Source organism: Heteronotia binoei, chromosome 18, assembly GCF_032191835.1.
Source record: "Heteronotia binoei isolate CCM8104 ecotype False Entrance Well chromosome 18, APGP_CSIRO_Hbin_v1, whole genome shotgun sequence".
NCBI lineage: Eukaryota > Metazoa > Chordata > Lepidosauria > Squamata > Gekkonidae > Heteronotia > Heteronotia binoei.
Window position 1 is genome coordinate 54,941 of NC_083240.1, and position 13,864 is coordinate 68,804.

At 58.0% G+C, this 13,864-nt stretch overlaps 1 protein-coding gene across 1 annotated transcript in view; it reads right to left on the reverse strand.

Moving 5' to 3' along the window:
* Window positions 1-13,864, reverse strand: part of CROCC (ciliary rootlet coiled-coil, rootletin) — a 45,291-nt gene continuing 31,427 nt past the window's right edge. Inside the window, exons 25-38 of the mRNA XM_060259572.1 lie at window positions 11,131-11,369; window positions 10,865-11,024; window positions 10,182-10,349; window positions 7,796-8,141; window positions 7,550-7,743; window positions 7,342-7,462; window positions 4,869-5,032; window positions 3,576-3,791; window positions 2,767-2,991; window positions 2,530-2,679; window positions 1,011-1,211; window positions 684-815; window positions 400-570; window positions 1-66 (exon numbers count right to left, since the gene is read on the reverse strand). Of these exons, the coding sequence (XP_060115555.1) occupies window positions 1-66; window positions 400-570; window positions 684-815; window positions 1,011-1,211; window positions 2,530-2,679; window positions 2,767-2,991; window positions 3,576-3,791; window positions 4,869-5,032; window positions 7,342-7,462; window positions 7,550-7,743; window positions 7,796-8,141; window positions 10,182-10,349; window positions 10,865-11,024; window positions 11,131-11,369 (2,553 nt within the window). The remainder of the gene's footprint in view (window positions 67-399; window positions 571-683; window positions 816-1,010; window positions 1,212-2,529; window positions 2,680-2,766; window positions 2,992-3,575; window positions 3,792-4,868; window positions 5,033-7,341; window positions 7,463-7,549; window positions 7,744-7,795; window positions 8,142-10,181; window positions 10,350-10,864; window positions 11,025-11,130; window positions 11,370-13,864) is intronic.

Here is a 13,864-nt window from a genome sequence, read left to right on the forward strand (position 1 = left end):
CTACTTGCCCGGGGAGATGGGCTGCCCCTCCCGGGCCTCGTGGAGCTGCTCCTTCAGCTTCAGGACCTGCAGGAGAACAGAAGGTGGGGAAAGCTTTCTTGTGGGGACTGGGGCGCAGAACCCCCACCCCAGTTTGGAGAGCCCCTGAGGAGAAGGACGTGCCTGAAATAGGCAGGGCTGGCGGGGGGGGGCAACCCTGTCTTCTCCCAACTGTACCCTGGAGAAGGGTGCAGATCAGACCTTCCAGCCCTTCAGCCTACCGGGGAAGCCTCGAAAAGAAGCCAGTTCCCTCCGCTCAGGGGGAGGACGCAACACGGAGCTCCCAGTCATTGTCCTGCCCACAACCCACAGAAGCCAAGACCTCTGGCCATTGAGACCTTGCAAGGGGGCTCAGCTCACCTGCTCCTCCAGCCCTCGGCCCCACTGCCAGGGGACATGCTCATGGGCATCCAGCTTGCACTCTGTCTGCAGCTGGGAGCCTCGCAGGCGGCCCAGTTCCCCCCGGAGAGAAGCCTCCGCTGCTGCTGCGCTCTGCTGTCCTGGGGCCCGCTCAAGCTCCACCACCTGTGCCTAGGGGGAGGGCAGGGGGAGGAGGCTGAAGGACCAGCCGGCCTCTCTTCCTCCCAACCCCGGCCTGACCCACTGGGGTCACTCAACCTGGAAGCACCCAGAGGGAGGCTTACCTCCAGCAGCTGGACTTGCTGACAGGCCTCAGCCAACTCCTGCTCCACGCTGGTGAGGGAGCGATCCAGACGCCCCTTCTCAGCTGACAGCCACACGGACTCCTCGTGAGTTTTGAGCTTCTCTCGCTCCACCTAGCAGACAAGCAGAGTCCGCAAGCTGTGCCAGGGCACAAACACAGCACCACCCCCCGGGAGCTCCTCTTTGCCTGGATGTGGGCGGGGGGCAAGCCTGTGTCTGTGGCCAGCTTCATCTTTCCCCTACTGCCACGCATGTGGCTTTGCAATGGGCTTCACTGTCCACCCACTCCCCTCCCCCCGAGGCCTCACTTTGTCCAGCATCCTCTTGAGGGCCGCCTTGTCCTTCTCCAGCCGGAGGGAGGCCCGCTCGGCTTCTCGCTTCTCACTTTCCACCTGCGCCAGGACCTTCTGCACGCTGCCCAGCCGCTCCTGCAAGAGGCGCTTGTCTTCCTGAACCTTCTGCAGTTTCTTCAGGGCCACCGCCTCGCCCTCCTGGCGCTGGCGCAGCAGCTGCAGGAGCATGGGGGGGTGGTGTCAAGGCACCCGCTCTCCACAGCGTCACTCTTGCACCTAGGCAGCACAGGCTGCAGGGCACCGATTCGCAGCAAGGGCTGGCGGGGTGGGGAGGTGCTGTACTGACCTGCAGGGCTGGAACCCCCAAGGCCAAGTGTTGTGGTCCACCCCGAGAGGAAGGGTCATTAGCTCCACAGAGGAGCAGCCCTGTGCCCTTGAGCGCAGCTCCAGCACCCACCCTCCCCTTTGGCCCCCCTCCTGAGCCAGGGGCAGGGACCATCTGTAAGAGACAGGGTCAACCCCCCTCCCCCTCGGGTGCTCTTCCCAGGGACTGGAAAGGGGGGGGCAGGCCAGCTTGCTTGAGGCAAGGACTGGAGCCCTTGGATTGGTCTGCCTTCGCTGGCCAATCCCACCTGATTCGGAAGTTAGTTTGCTGACCAATATTTGCCACACCTTACTGGGGGTGGGGCTGTGCTCAAAGGGCCCAGGGACATTGGACCTCCCTCCCTCCCTTCCAGCAAAGCGATTGCTCCCAAATTCAGGGTGGGGGGCCGTGGCCCACCCCGTGGCTCAGAAAGGCGTCCAAGAGGGGGGCGCTCTGTGGCTCATTCCTCCCACCCCCGGGGGCGGCCCCCTTTTCAGGGCCAGGCGCAGACTGCGCCAGCTTGAGAGCTCCAGTCCTAGAAGGGGCTGCCCAATGGTGGGTTTTCCTGGCAGCCTTTGCCACCCCCAGAACTGCTGGGCTTGAAGCCTGGGACCTTCTGTGTGCAAAGCAGCTACCCCACCCCCCTTCAGGAAGGGGGTCAGATTTGGATTGGAGTGGGTCAGCTGTTGAGCCTACCAGTACATTTCCAGGGGTGGGGAGAGCAGCAAGGAGCAAACAAAGCCAAACGCCAGCAAGTCGGCCAGTGCCTGGTGGGGGGCGTGACCCCCCGCCCCATGCTGTGCTGATGCCGCCAGTTTCCAGGAGGAGGCCCTGGGCAAGCGAGTGCCCACAGTGGGCATCATGGATGCAAGTGGCTGGTCACCTCCAGGGCTGCTCTCGCTTCCCACTGCCCCCATCAGACTTCCTCCCTTCCACAGCGGGGAGTGTGTGTGTGAGACTGGGCAAGCCCCCCCCCCAGCCCTTGGCTTTAGGAGAGAGCTTTGGAGGGGGGGAGGAGATAAGAATCCTGCCTGGCGCGCCAAGGCCTCACTCAGGCAGGAAGCGGGAAAGGAAGACTTGTGAGGCCTTGCTTCCCCCAACCCCTCGGAAGCACTGAAAGCTGGGCACAAGGGAGGGCAGAGCCCAGGCCCCCCACCCCACGGGCCTTGCCTCTTCTTGTTGCCGTAGGTGACTGCCCAGCTCCTCTTTCTGCCGTTGCAACTCCGCCTGCTCCGCCCTCAAGGCCTGGAGGTGCTCTGCCAGCAGCCCCCTTTCCTTCTTCGCCCCAGAGAGGGCCTGGCGGGCCACCTCCAACCGCTCCTGCCCCACAGCAGAAGAGCACAAGGGTCATCCAGCAGAATGGGAGGGAGGGAGGGAGGGAGGAAAGGATGGAGGGAATCTGCATACTTGCAGCACCCGCCGCTCGTGCTCACTGGCCGTCAGTGCCTTCTGTAGCTCCAGTGCCTTCTCCTGGGCAGAACTGCCAGTGGCCTTGCTCTCCATCAGGGAGGCAGAGAGAGCCTGCCACTTCTCCCGGAGGGAGCTCTCACTCTCCACGGCCTTCACCAGCGCCAGGTTCAGGCGGTCCAAGGACAGCTGCTGGGCACCAGCCCTTGTCTCCCCCTCGGCCACCTGTGGGGGGCAAGATGTGCCAGCTGGCGGGTGGGGGTGGACTCCATGTGGGGGGAGGGACGGCGGGTTGTTTCCGGGGTGGAGCAAGGCCTGTCCTCCTCTGGCATGGGGAGAGGAATAGTCCATCTGCCCTCATGGGATTGGCCAATTAAACAAGAAGGATCTTTTCAACATTCTTAACATGTCAACCTGCCAAATGTTTCACAGCCTCCCTGCCCCTTCCCTGCTCCTGTCTACAGAATTTCTGTTCTGGCATAACCAGTCCCTATCCATTCATTTTGCCCTCTGAAATGCCTGCTAGGTCACAGATCTTCTGCTTACAAAAAAGGCACAGAGCCAGTCGTCTTGCTGGGAATCAATCAGCCTTTAACAAGCAAGAAATAAAAGCTCAAATTTCTCGTCTGCGGGGCTGCATCGGTAAGCCGCACAGGAGCTGAGACCACAGCAAGTCATGCAGGACCTCTCACGCTCCCTCCCTCCCTCCCTCACCCCTGGCACCCAGATCAGCACAGAAGAGGAGCCAGTCAAAATGGCCCACAGGGACAGCCCGGGCACAGGCCGAAGCTACCAGGCACTACAAGTACCTGTCTCTGCAGAGTGTCCACCTGGTCCCGCAGCTCCTGGAGCTCCACCTGGCGATCGGAGAGCCCCAGCTGGGCCCTCTGCAGCTCTCCTTCCACTGAGCGTCTTGACAGCTCCACTTGGGTGCAGCGGCTCTCGGCTGCATCCAAAATGGCCTTCAGGCGCTGCTTGTCCGCCTCCAGCTTGGCCTCGCCAGCCTTCATCTTGCCAAGCTTCTCCTGGGGGGGGGAGGCCAAGGGAGACTTTTGAAGGCCACGACCACCGCCCGACTCAGGGGGCCTTTAAGGGAGGTGGCAGCGGATGAAAAAGTGGTCTGCCTGAAGGGAACCAAGGTCAGGTCCAGCTCAAAACCAAGCTCTCCATCGGCTTCTCGTTTCTGCCAGGAGGGGGAGCTCACTCACTTGGCCAAACCCCCCCCCTCCCCCTTGCAAGGTCACTGGGCAGGATCCAGGCTGTGCTGATGCCTTATGTAAGATTATTCTTTGGAACTCACTACATAAGGAGTCCAACAATCCCTTCCAATGTCCCCTCGAAGCTGCAGAGTCTTGTGAGCAGAAATTCTACTTGTTGAGCTCCTGGCATCAAAGCTGTGAGCTCCTGCATCAATTAGTGTGCTCTGGGGCCTTTTTTCTTGAGCCAAGACAAAAATGTGTGAGCTGGAGGCTAAAAATCTCTGAGCTAGCTCACTCTAAATCAGTTTAGAGGGAACATTGGTTCCTTCCACAAAACACAAATTGCGGAGCTGCCCTTTAGACACATGTAGCGTCTTCTATAAAACGCCAATACAGAACTAATTTCCAAGAACAAAATTCTAGTGGAAGCTGAAGAGTTAAACTTCCCCCTGCACAACCCCCCCCCCCAGCAGAGGCGGCTCCTGAAGCAAGCATCCCCGCCCCCCTTTTGAGGCTGGGCAGTTACATGGGGCACCCCAGCCCTCCTGGCCTCTTCTCCCTGCCTGGAAGCACAGGGCCTCAGGACCAGGCCAGCGCAGGAGTTAATATCTCCCCCTCCTAGGCCTCCTCCAGCCCACCTCCCCCACCCTCCTGGCAGACAAAACACGCCCCTCCCTCCCTCCTTCCCTCTGCCGCAGCGAGCTCCAGAAGGCGGAGGGGAGGGGGTGTCCCTTGCAAACAAGGTGAGAAATGTGCAGGGCAACACCTGAGCCAAAATGGCTCAGATGGAACAGAAACCACAGAAGCCACGTATGTGCGCGCACACAACCCAGCCATGGGGGCTTCCTTCAAACTGACCCCCAGCCCAGTTGCCCAGGAAGCTCCTAGCTCCCCCCCCCTCACCTGCGCAGCCCTCCTCTCATCCTCGGTCGCCTGCAGCTTCCGCTCCAGCAGCGCCACCTTGTCCAGCAAAGCTGCCTGCTCCCGTTCATTTCGGCACAGGGTCTCCTCCTGCACGATCAGGGCTGCCTGGGCACTGCTCAGCTTCCCCTCCACAGTGCGCCTCCCTGCCAGAAGCAGAGAGAGAGAGAGGCGGTGGCACCAGAGGGCACCAGCCCCAAGGCAGGAGGGGGCTGCTCCCGTCAGCAGCTGAGAGAGGCCAGGGCAGGAACTGGCAGCCGCCCACTTCAGGCACTCAGCCAAGCCTTCTTTTGCCTGCCTTCCCACAAACGCCTCTCCCTCCCTCCCCCATGTCCGCAAGACCACTGTGAGGAGAATGAGAAGGCAGCAAGACACTTGGGGAATAAGAGGCTGCCATGGAGGACCCTCCGTGGAAAAGGAAAGATGCTCCCGGGCCACGAGCCAGACAGATGCCTCCTGGACAGACCCTCTGGAGACAGGGTGGGGGCATCTCAAGGAAGACGCAGAGTTGGAAGGGGGACCCCAACTAGGCCAAGCCCCTGCTCAGTGCAGGATCCACCAACAGCCTCCCTGAGCAGGATTTGTCCAGTTGCTGCATAGAGACTGCCAGTGAGGGGAAGCCGGGGAAGGGAATCAGGGCCCCTGTGCAAGCACCCTGGGCCCAGAAAGTACCTTTACTGCCCACCTGGACATAATTCCCCTGCAGGTGACCTCAAAATGGAGGAGGAAATCACTGACTATGTTATAGAAATGGGTGACATCAGTTGCAAAGCAAACAACATTCGACCACAACATTCGACCGAGAAGGTGGCACTTTCCAAAAATGAGGGGATGCTGAAAGGGAGAAAATCTAAATCTCTCCCGGCTGCTTGGGAGATCTTTAAAACAACATTAATTGCAACTCCAACCAAACCTAAAAGGAAGCCAGTGTGGTTCATGACGTAAGTGAAGGAGGCTATAAAAGGCCAAGGGGATTCCCTGAAAAACTGGAAGGTGAACAGAAAGGAGGTCTGTCTGGGCAAAACCATAAACATTTCTTCAAGTATATCAGAAACAGGAAAGCAGGTGGGCCCTTTGGATGACAAAAGAGCAAAACAATCACTAAAGGAAGATGGGGAGAGAGCAGAGAAGCTGAGTGCCTTACTTGTCTCTGTGCTCACCACAAAATGCTTGGGGCAGATAACCACACTGGAGGTGCTGTTTTCGGGAACAGTATCTGAACGACTGTGTCAAATAAGGTGATAGAGTTGATTTCTTTTGTCCCAAAAGGTTGGACCAGAACCAATGGGTTGAAATTAAAAGAGTTTCCGGCTCAACATTAGGAAGAACTTCCTGACCATTAGAGCAGTTCCTCAGTGGAAGGCTTCCTCTTGGTGGGCTGTCCTTCCTTCGAGCTTTTCAAGCAGAGGCTAGATGGCCATCTGACAGCAAGGCTGTTTCTGTGAACCAGGCTGGTCATGAGAAGGAAGGCAGGAAGGGCTGCATCAGGGCTTCATTCTCCTGGCCCTTTCTGACACTCCCAGGGAAATGCTGATCACCACTTTAGGATCAGGCAGCAATTTTTCTCCAGGCCAGTTTGGCCCCAGGGATCTGGGACGGTTTTTGCCATCTTCTGGGCATGAAGCCTGCAGGGGTCACGGGGTGTGTGTGGGAAAAGGTATCTGAAGTTCCTGCACTGTGGAGGGGATTGGACTAGATTACCCTGGAGGTCCCTTCCAACTCTATGTTTCGATGAAATGGAAGGGATGGACTAGAACCCATGAGCCGGATGGCCTGCCCCGCGTGTTCTTCAGGACATGGAACGTGGAAGTGTCGGTTTTCTAACCAGGACATGGAACTTGCCACCAAACAAGCACTTCGCTGAAGACTGGAAAATAACATCAGATCACAGAAGACCGGGGGAGGGGAGCAGAATAGAGGTGGATCAATTATGAAGGGGGATGGGGGGGCTTTTCTCTGTCTTCCAAAATACTAGGAAGCTGGGGGCATCGGATGGAGCTGAGAGGTAACAGGTACCGGACAAATTAAGTCCTTTATACCCAGCGAGTGAAGGTGTAACACTGGTCTGATCCAGACAGGCCTCTGTGACACCCTTCCGGGCAGAGAATGGGGAGTGGGGGGGGGTGGGGGGGGGAGAACAAGCTCCATTTCCAGCTCTCTGCTTCCATCTTTATTTGAAGCAAACAGCCTAGGAAAGCAAAGAGCATGACAGGTGCACACAGCCAGGTAACAAGAGCCTCATCCCAGGAAAGAAGGCCGGGTGCCCGGGGGAGGGTGGGGTCTGGAAGCTGCCCAGCCCCTCCCTCCCCAGCCTCCTCGGGCAGACAGAGCTGCAGGAACCCCCGTCAGAACCCGACCACTGGCACTGCCACAAAGCTAGCTGTCTGTGCCCTTCCCGGGGCGGCTCCAGGCACACACAAGCACACACTTGTACACACACACACACACCCCGTACCTTCACTGCACTCGGCCAGCTGCTTCTGCAGTTGCTGCACTTGGGCCCCCACCACGTCCCGCTGTCCCTCCAGGTCAGCCAGCTGGTGTCTCAAGGCGGTTAGCTGAGACTGGGCTTCCTCCTGTTTGCCAAAGGGAGAGGCGGCACTGTCAGCAGCCAGGAGAGGCGCTGACCTGATGCCCCAGCAGACGGCTCATTGCCCACAGACCCGATCTCGCTGCGTCGCCCTCAGCTCCTGCAGGAAGTCCCGGAGCGCCACCTGCACCGCTTCTGGGTCGACGTCCGCTGCCAGCTGCTCACTGCGGCCCAGGGAGATGGCAGGCTCTGGAGACGGGGGTCGGGAGCCGGGGCTACTCGGCCCACCTGCAGCCACAGCAAGCGAGGGAAAGAGAGAAGGGCTTGCTTCGCAGGGCCAGGCAGACAAGCCAGCCTGCCCTCCCCTCAGCAAGGATACCTCTGGGAGGGGGGGAGCTGGGGCCAGGGCCCCTCCGGCCAACGCCCAGGGTGCGCCGCAGAGCCGAGGAGAGGCTGCCCAGCCTGAACTCCACCGCTCGCTTCAGGGTCTCCACGCGGGACAGCTCAGCCTCCAGGCCCTGGGAACGCCCCTCTGCCGCACTGAGGCGCAGGCTCAATGCCGCCACCTCGGCCTGCGCGGTCTCCAGCTTGGCCTCCAGGCTGTGCCCCTTCCCAGCCAGCTTCCTCTCCTGGGCCCGGGCCTCCTCCAGCCGTGCCAGCAACTCTCTCTCTCTCCGCTGGAAGTCACGCTCCAGGTCGGCCACCTTCCGCTGCAGGCTGTGAACCTGGGGAGGGGTGAGAAAGACCCTCAAGGTGGGTAACGATGCACACGCTCTTGTCTGGGAGAGGTTGGGGGAGTCTCTCAAACTCTAGGCAGGCTTTGGGGCCTCGTCTCTTCCTCCTCCCCCCTCCCCTCCGCTCGGGAAGCAGCCGTGTCGCCGTACGGAAGGACATGAAAGGAGATGGACCCGTGAGGATAATGCCACATACCCCACTGGTAACCAGGCCACCCTCCCTGCTGCGACAACTGCTGCTGCCCTCCCCACCGCAGAAGCGGCGGTGCCCTGCGACGATGTCGTGGCCGCTACTTGTGAAGGGGGCTGTGTGACAGGCCCAGCCAAACCTTGATATTGGGGTGCTGTATAAGCCCAGGAGGGTCCGGGCTGCACCTGCTGCCTGAAAGACCCCGACTGCCCTGGCGGTGCAACTGTCGAGCCCGCTACGCTACGAGGCCCACCTGACTGAACAGGACCCCAAGACCAGGTTGGCAACTGGGGTTGCAATGGGGACTTACCCGCCTTAGACCACGCCACCGCAAGAGGGGAGTCCAGGGAAAGGATGTAGTTGGCAAGGGTGCCAATCCTCCAGGGTTGGCAGAGGACCTTGAGGCCAGGCCTCAGAGCTGGCAAGGGGGCCGGGGAGTCCTGTTCCTCTCGGTCAGGAGCAGGTGGTGGCAGCAGGGGTGGGAGGAAGATAAGCTCTCAAAAGGGAGTTGACGGAACGGGTCTGAAGGCAGAATTGGGCTGGTTCCATCACATGCACTGAAAGAGATGCCCTCTGCAATGGCTGTGAGAAAGACTGAGGGAGACCGCGAGGCTTGGCAAATGCAGCAGCAGCCACCATGCAAAAGGCAAGCTCTGGGCTGGGGCTGATCAGGAACGGGACTGATGGTCCAAGAGCCAACAACGCAATGCCCTTGCAGAGCCCCACAGTGCAGCCGCATCAGGGATGCCACGCCCAGGAGGAGGAGAGCGGAGGGCAATCAAGGCGATCCGGGGCTTCAGCAGCATCCCATGAGAAAAGCCTCTAGCACTCTCTGCTGGGGCGGGGGGTGAGACATGGCGGAGGGAGGCGCTATAAAATCAGGCACAAGACAGGGAAAGCCTGTTTCTTCTTCCCCATATTAGCAGTGGGGGGCGGGGGGGAGGGGCAGCATGTCCAGGATGGACAAAAGGAATCCATTTGTTATTTTTATGGAATCTGGACACAGCACAGGGTACCCAACCACAACCAATCAGACAGTCCCCACCCCTGGTATATAGGAGAGATCTTTCTGCAAGAGAGTCTGCCCTGCTGCATTTCTGCACAAAGCACCATTCTCTTGTTGGAGGAACACGCATTTCCATAAGAGAGCCGAGACAACAGGCCTGGTCCTGACCACGGCTGTTCCTCTCATCCCTGCTGATCTGTCCAATGCAGAGACAGCAGCAGTTATTTGGAGGGGAAGTTAGAGTAGCACCACACAGGGCTGCGGCCCCCCAAAAGGTCTCTGGCAGAGGGAAGGCACTAGGCAGCCCCACGCTCCCAAGCCACGCGCGCCAGCCTCCAACGAGGACAGAAGACAGCGACCCATGAGCGCCCCCTCCTGGGAGAAGCTGGGCCTGCTGCCACCTGCTCTGCCACACGTGGCTCTCTCTTGTGGGGGGGAAGTGAAACAAAGTCTCTCATTGGGCTGTGTGAGAGGAACACACATCCATGAAATGCAGCCAATGGCACTGTACTGTCCTGGGTCAATATGCAGAAAGTAACCTATTGAATGGGTGATGTCAGGGAGTGTGGCCTAATATGCAAATGAGTCCTTGCTGGGCTTTCCTCTTGGCAGCCCCCCTCCCCCAGTGAGGTCAGCAGGTGTCCCCCTGCAAGGCTGGGGCTTTGGGGGGGATCACAAGAGCCCCTGGTGTTTCCATGACATTTTGTTCTTCTGGCACATGAGTTGGGAAACTGCTTTTGTTCAGAGGCTTTCTTCCAAAGGAGACCAGGGGAGAAGCAAGCAGGAGGAGAGAAGCAGCCGGGAAGAGTGTGGCCTCCCTCCCTCCCTCCCTCACCTCCTTCCTGGCCGACTCCCTGCTTGCTTCACTGGCCACAATCTTCTGCTTGAGGCCGAAGGACTCCCTCCTGCTCTCCTCCTCGCGCTGCTCCTCGCGAGCCACGTGGGCCTGAAGTTCTGCCACTTCCTGGTGCTTCTTGGTCTTCTCGCTGTCCAGCATCTTGACCTGTGGAGCAGCAATGCAATGCAGCAGCGGGTGAGCAGGGCCTGGAGGTGTGGGGCCAGGCAGGACGCAGGCTTGGGCGGCAGCATTGCAGCTGCTTCAGAAACCTGCCCAACCTCTTCGGTCAACAGAGAGGCGTGTGTGCATGCCAGTGGCTCCCAAAACACCTTCAAGCCTCTTTAAAAGGGCTACAAGGAGTGGGGAACCAGAGAGGAAGAGGGAAGCACACAGGAAACAGCAAAAGGGTCAGAAAGAAAAAGGGGAGCGGGACAGCAGTGTATGCAGGCACGGGGAGTGCACATAAGGGGTTGGGATTCTGAAAAGGGCGCAAGGAGAGGCTTGCCCCCCCCCATCTCCCTTCTAATTTATGCACCCAGGAGGACATCACAGGTCCAGAGAGGTACAAAGTGGGGGGAGGGGGGAGAGCAGAGTGTGCTGCCCACTGTGCCCCCTCCCAGTCCACTGGGGGGACCCAGGCCTGCCCACAGCAGAGGCTCCCTCCCCCTCCCCTTGGCTACCTGCCACCGCAGCTCCTGCAGCTCCCGCCGGGCCTCCAGCCGGGACCGCTCCACCTCCTGGAGGCTGCTTCGCAGGTCAGCTGCCTCCTTGCTCACAGCGGCCTGCACGTCTTCCAGGATGGCGATCTTCTGCTCCTTCTCTTCGTTGGCACGCTTCAAACTGGCAGGGACATTGCAGCCACCATCACAGGTCTGGTCAAGAAGCGCCACCCCACTCCAGGCTTCCTCACATCAACCGAAAGAAGCAACAGGCACTCCTCTCTCACCTGATGCGGTCGCTCTCGGCACGCTTCATACTGGCACGCAACTCCACGTTGGACCTCTGCAGGGCCTCCTTCTCTTTGGCTTCGTCACTCAGGCTTCGGTGCAGGCCCGCAGCCTCCTTGCGCTGGCTCTCCTGACTCTCCTGGGCTTCCAGCACCTGGTGCTGAGCATCCAGCAAGTCCCGATGCATGATGTCCCTTGTGTCCTCCACCAAGCGTAGCTGCATCCTCAGCTCCTCCACCTGGGGGGGGGGCAGCAGCGGCAGGTAACACTCGCAAAAGCCCCGAGGACCCGGAGGCCAGCAGAGTCCCAAGCCCCGAGTGTGAAACGGAGCCCTCAGCTCCACCAATCCATCCCCTCTGAGTTCCTCTTGCCATGTATTCTGTACTGTAATTTTGCCTGGGTGCATTCCTGCTTAGCTTTCCTCCCTGCACGCTTCTCTGGGGAACTTCTTATTCAAGCTGTTTCCACCAGCCTCAAGGTCAGATGCTAGTGAAGTAAAGATTAGACACCTGGAGGGGGTCCCACCAAAAGCTATTCCCACTTTGCTTTGCCACATTTATATGCTTGAAATGTAATGGTTGGGGCAAAGGGTTAAAAGGAGAGTCCCTGGGCTAAGGCAGCAGTATTAGCATAGATGGTGTACTGCCTTAAGATGCTTATGGAATAAACTGCTGAATTGTTGGACTGCATTATTCCTTGACACCTGGCCTCTCCCACCCCCCAAGCTTTCCTTGGTCCTAAAAACATACAGGTGGTGGAGGAGAGGAGGTTAAAGGGACACGTCTTGCAATGGGTTGGGGGTTCCCAGGATATGAAGACAGGGCTGGTGAACTCGGGGGGGGGGGGGGGGGGGCGGGGAGACCAGTTGGGCAGCGACCAAGCTTCCAGAGGACACCCAGTTTCTCCGGATGGTGAAAGACGGGGGGGGGGGGGCAGCGTGGAGCCCCCAGAGGATCTGGCCAAACAGGAAATGGTGCAGCAAAGGAGGACCACTGCAGCCAACTGGAAAGTGATGCATCCTGGGGCAGAAAGCCCCACCTTGACCAACATGATTCTGCTGCTGGCGTTTGAAGGAAAGGGAAAGTGGTCTTTGGGCCAAGGTGGGGAGCTCTGTGGGAGGGAGGGGGGGAGGGAAGGCTTCTGTGCAGCTCGACGGAGCAAAGGTCTGTCTGCCAGCCTCCAACGGGTGATGGTGGAGGGCAGAAAAGAGCACGCCAAATGAGCCGAAGGGCAGAGCGGCCCAGGGGGTGTTCCTGGTTTGACCCCCAGCAGGGCCGGGAGAGAGGCCTGGAGAACTTGGAGAAGGAAGAAGACCTCGCCCTTCTCTCTGAATCAGAGTCTCAGAGCGGCTCACAATCTCCTTTCCCCACAACAGATGCCCTGCAAGGTGGGTGGGGCTGAGAGAGCTCTCTCAAAAGCTGCCCTTTCAAGGACAACTCCTGTGAGAACTATGGCTGCCCCAAGGCCCTTCCAGCAGCTGCAAGTGGAGGAGTGGGGAATCAAACCCGGTTCTCCCACGTAAGAGTCCACGCTCTTAACCACCACACCAGACAGAGTGAGAACTCTATTCCTCTAGAACAGGGTTTCCCAAACTTTTCTTTCCTATGGCTCGGTTATTTTTACACTTCTCCTTCGTGGCCCACTAAAATTCGGGGGTAGAGCCAGGATACTTTGAGGGTGGAGCCAGAAGATAAGAATTATATCATTTCCTGTGGTGTCACTTCCGGGTCAAGGGCCAAGTGATGTCACTTCTGAGGCACACTGAACCAAAACACCTTTTCCTAAGATATCACTTCCAGGGTACTCCCCCAAACCTGCCTCATCTTCTGAAGTAACTTCATTTTCAGAAAAATCTCTTGAAACTCATGCTGAGCCAAAACGGGGGTGGAAAGTGGGCGGTCTGCAACTTTTTCATACATTCCCAGGGTCCTCTCTTTCCACCCCCACAACTGCATGCACCTATCTGTTTGTGTGTTCTTCCCCAGCTTGCAAGCACTCCTAATGCCCATGTTCAATTGCCTGCACCACCTACACACCCCTTCCTCAACAGCACTGGCCAGTGTATGCAGTTGCGAGTGCTGTTGCCACTGCCATCAGGAATGCCAGCACTGTGTACCACCCACACTGGGGCCTGGCAGCTGCTCTACCTCAAAATATCTGACACATTTAGTAGGCCCTTCCTTCAGCTGTTACTACTGGAACCCTGCCTCAAGCTACAACCAAGCATGCTTGTTTTCAAGAAAATCTGTTAACAGCTATTTTTCATGCTTTTCCTTGGCTGAAACACTGGGAGATTGCTGTGAAAGGTAGCAGAGAATTGTACTGCAATTAATGGATTAATTTCAAGTTGTATGAAGCTCATACAAGCTTTTCTGCAGTTATCCCAAAAAGGATATTTATGAGGGGCTTGCAGCTTTTTACTGGATGCGTTTCCCATACCTTTAAAAGCAACCTGATGTGCAGATATTTAGCCAGTGAACTTCTTTCATCCTTTTTAATATTATGATTATTTATTAGTTTATTTTAGTATATTTCTATTCCGTCCATTCCCCATAGGGCTCAGAGCAGAGTACAACATATGATAAAACAATAAAATACAATAAAAACATTCTATAAGCAGACAACAGCACTCAGATTACCATGTCATCACATATTACCCAGCCTAGCCGTTTCACATCATGGCAGTTTTTATGCCATTTCCTAGCACAGATGACAGCGCTGGCCAGGGAGGCC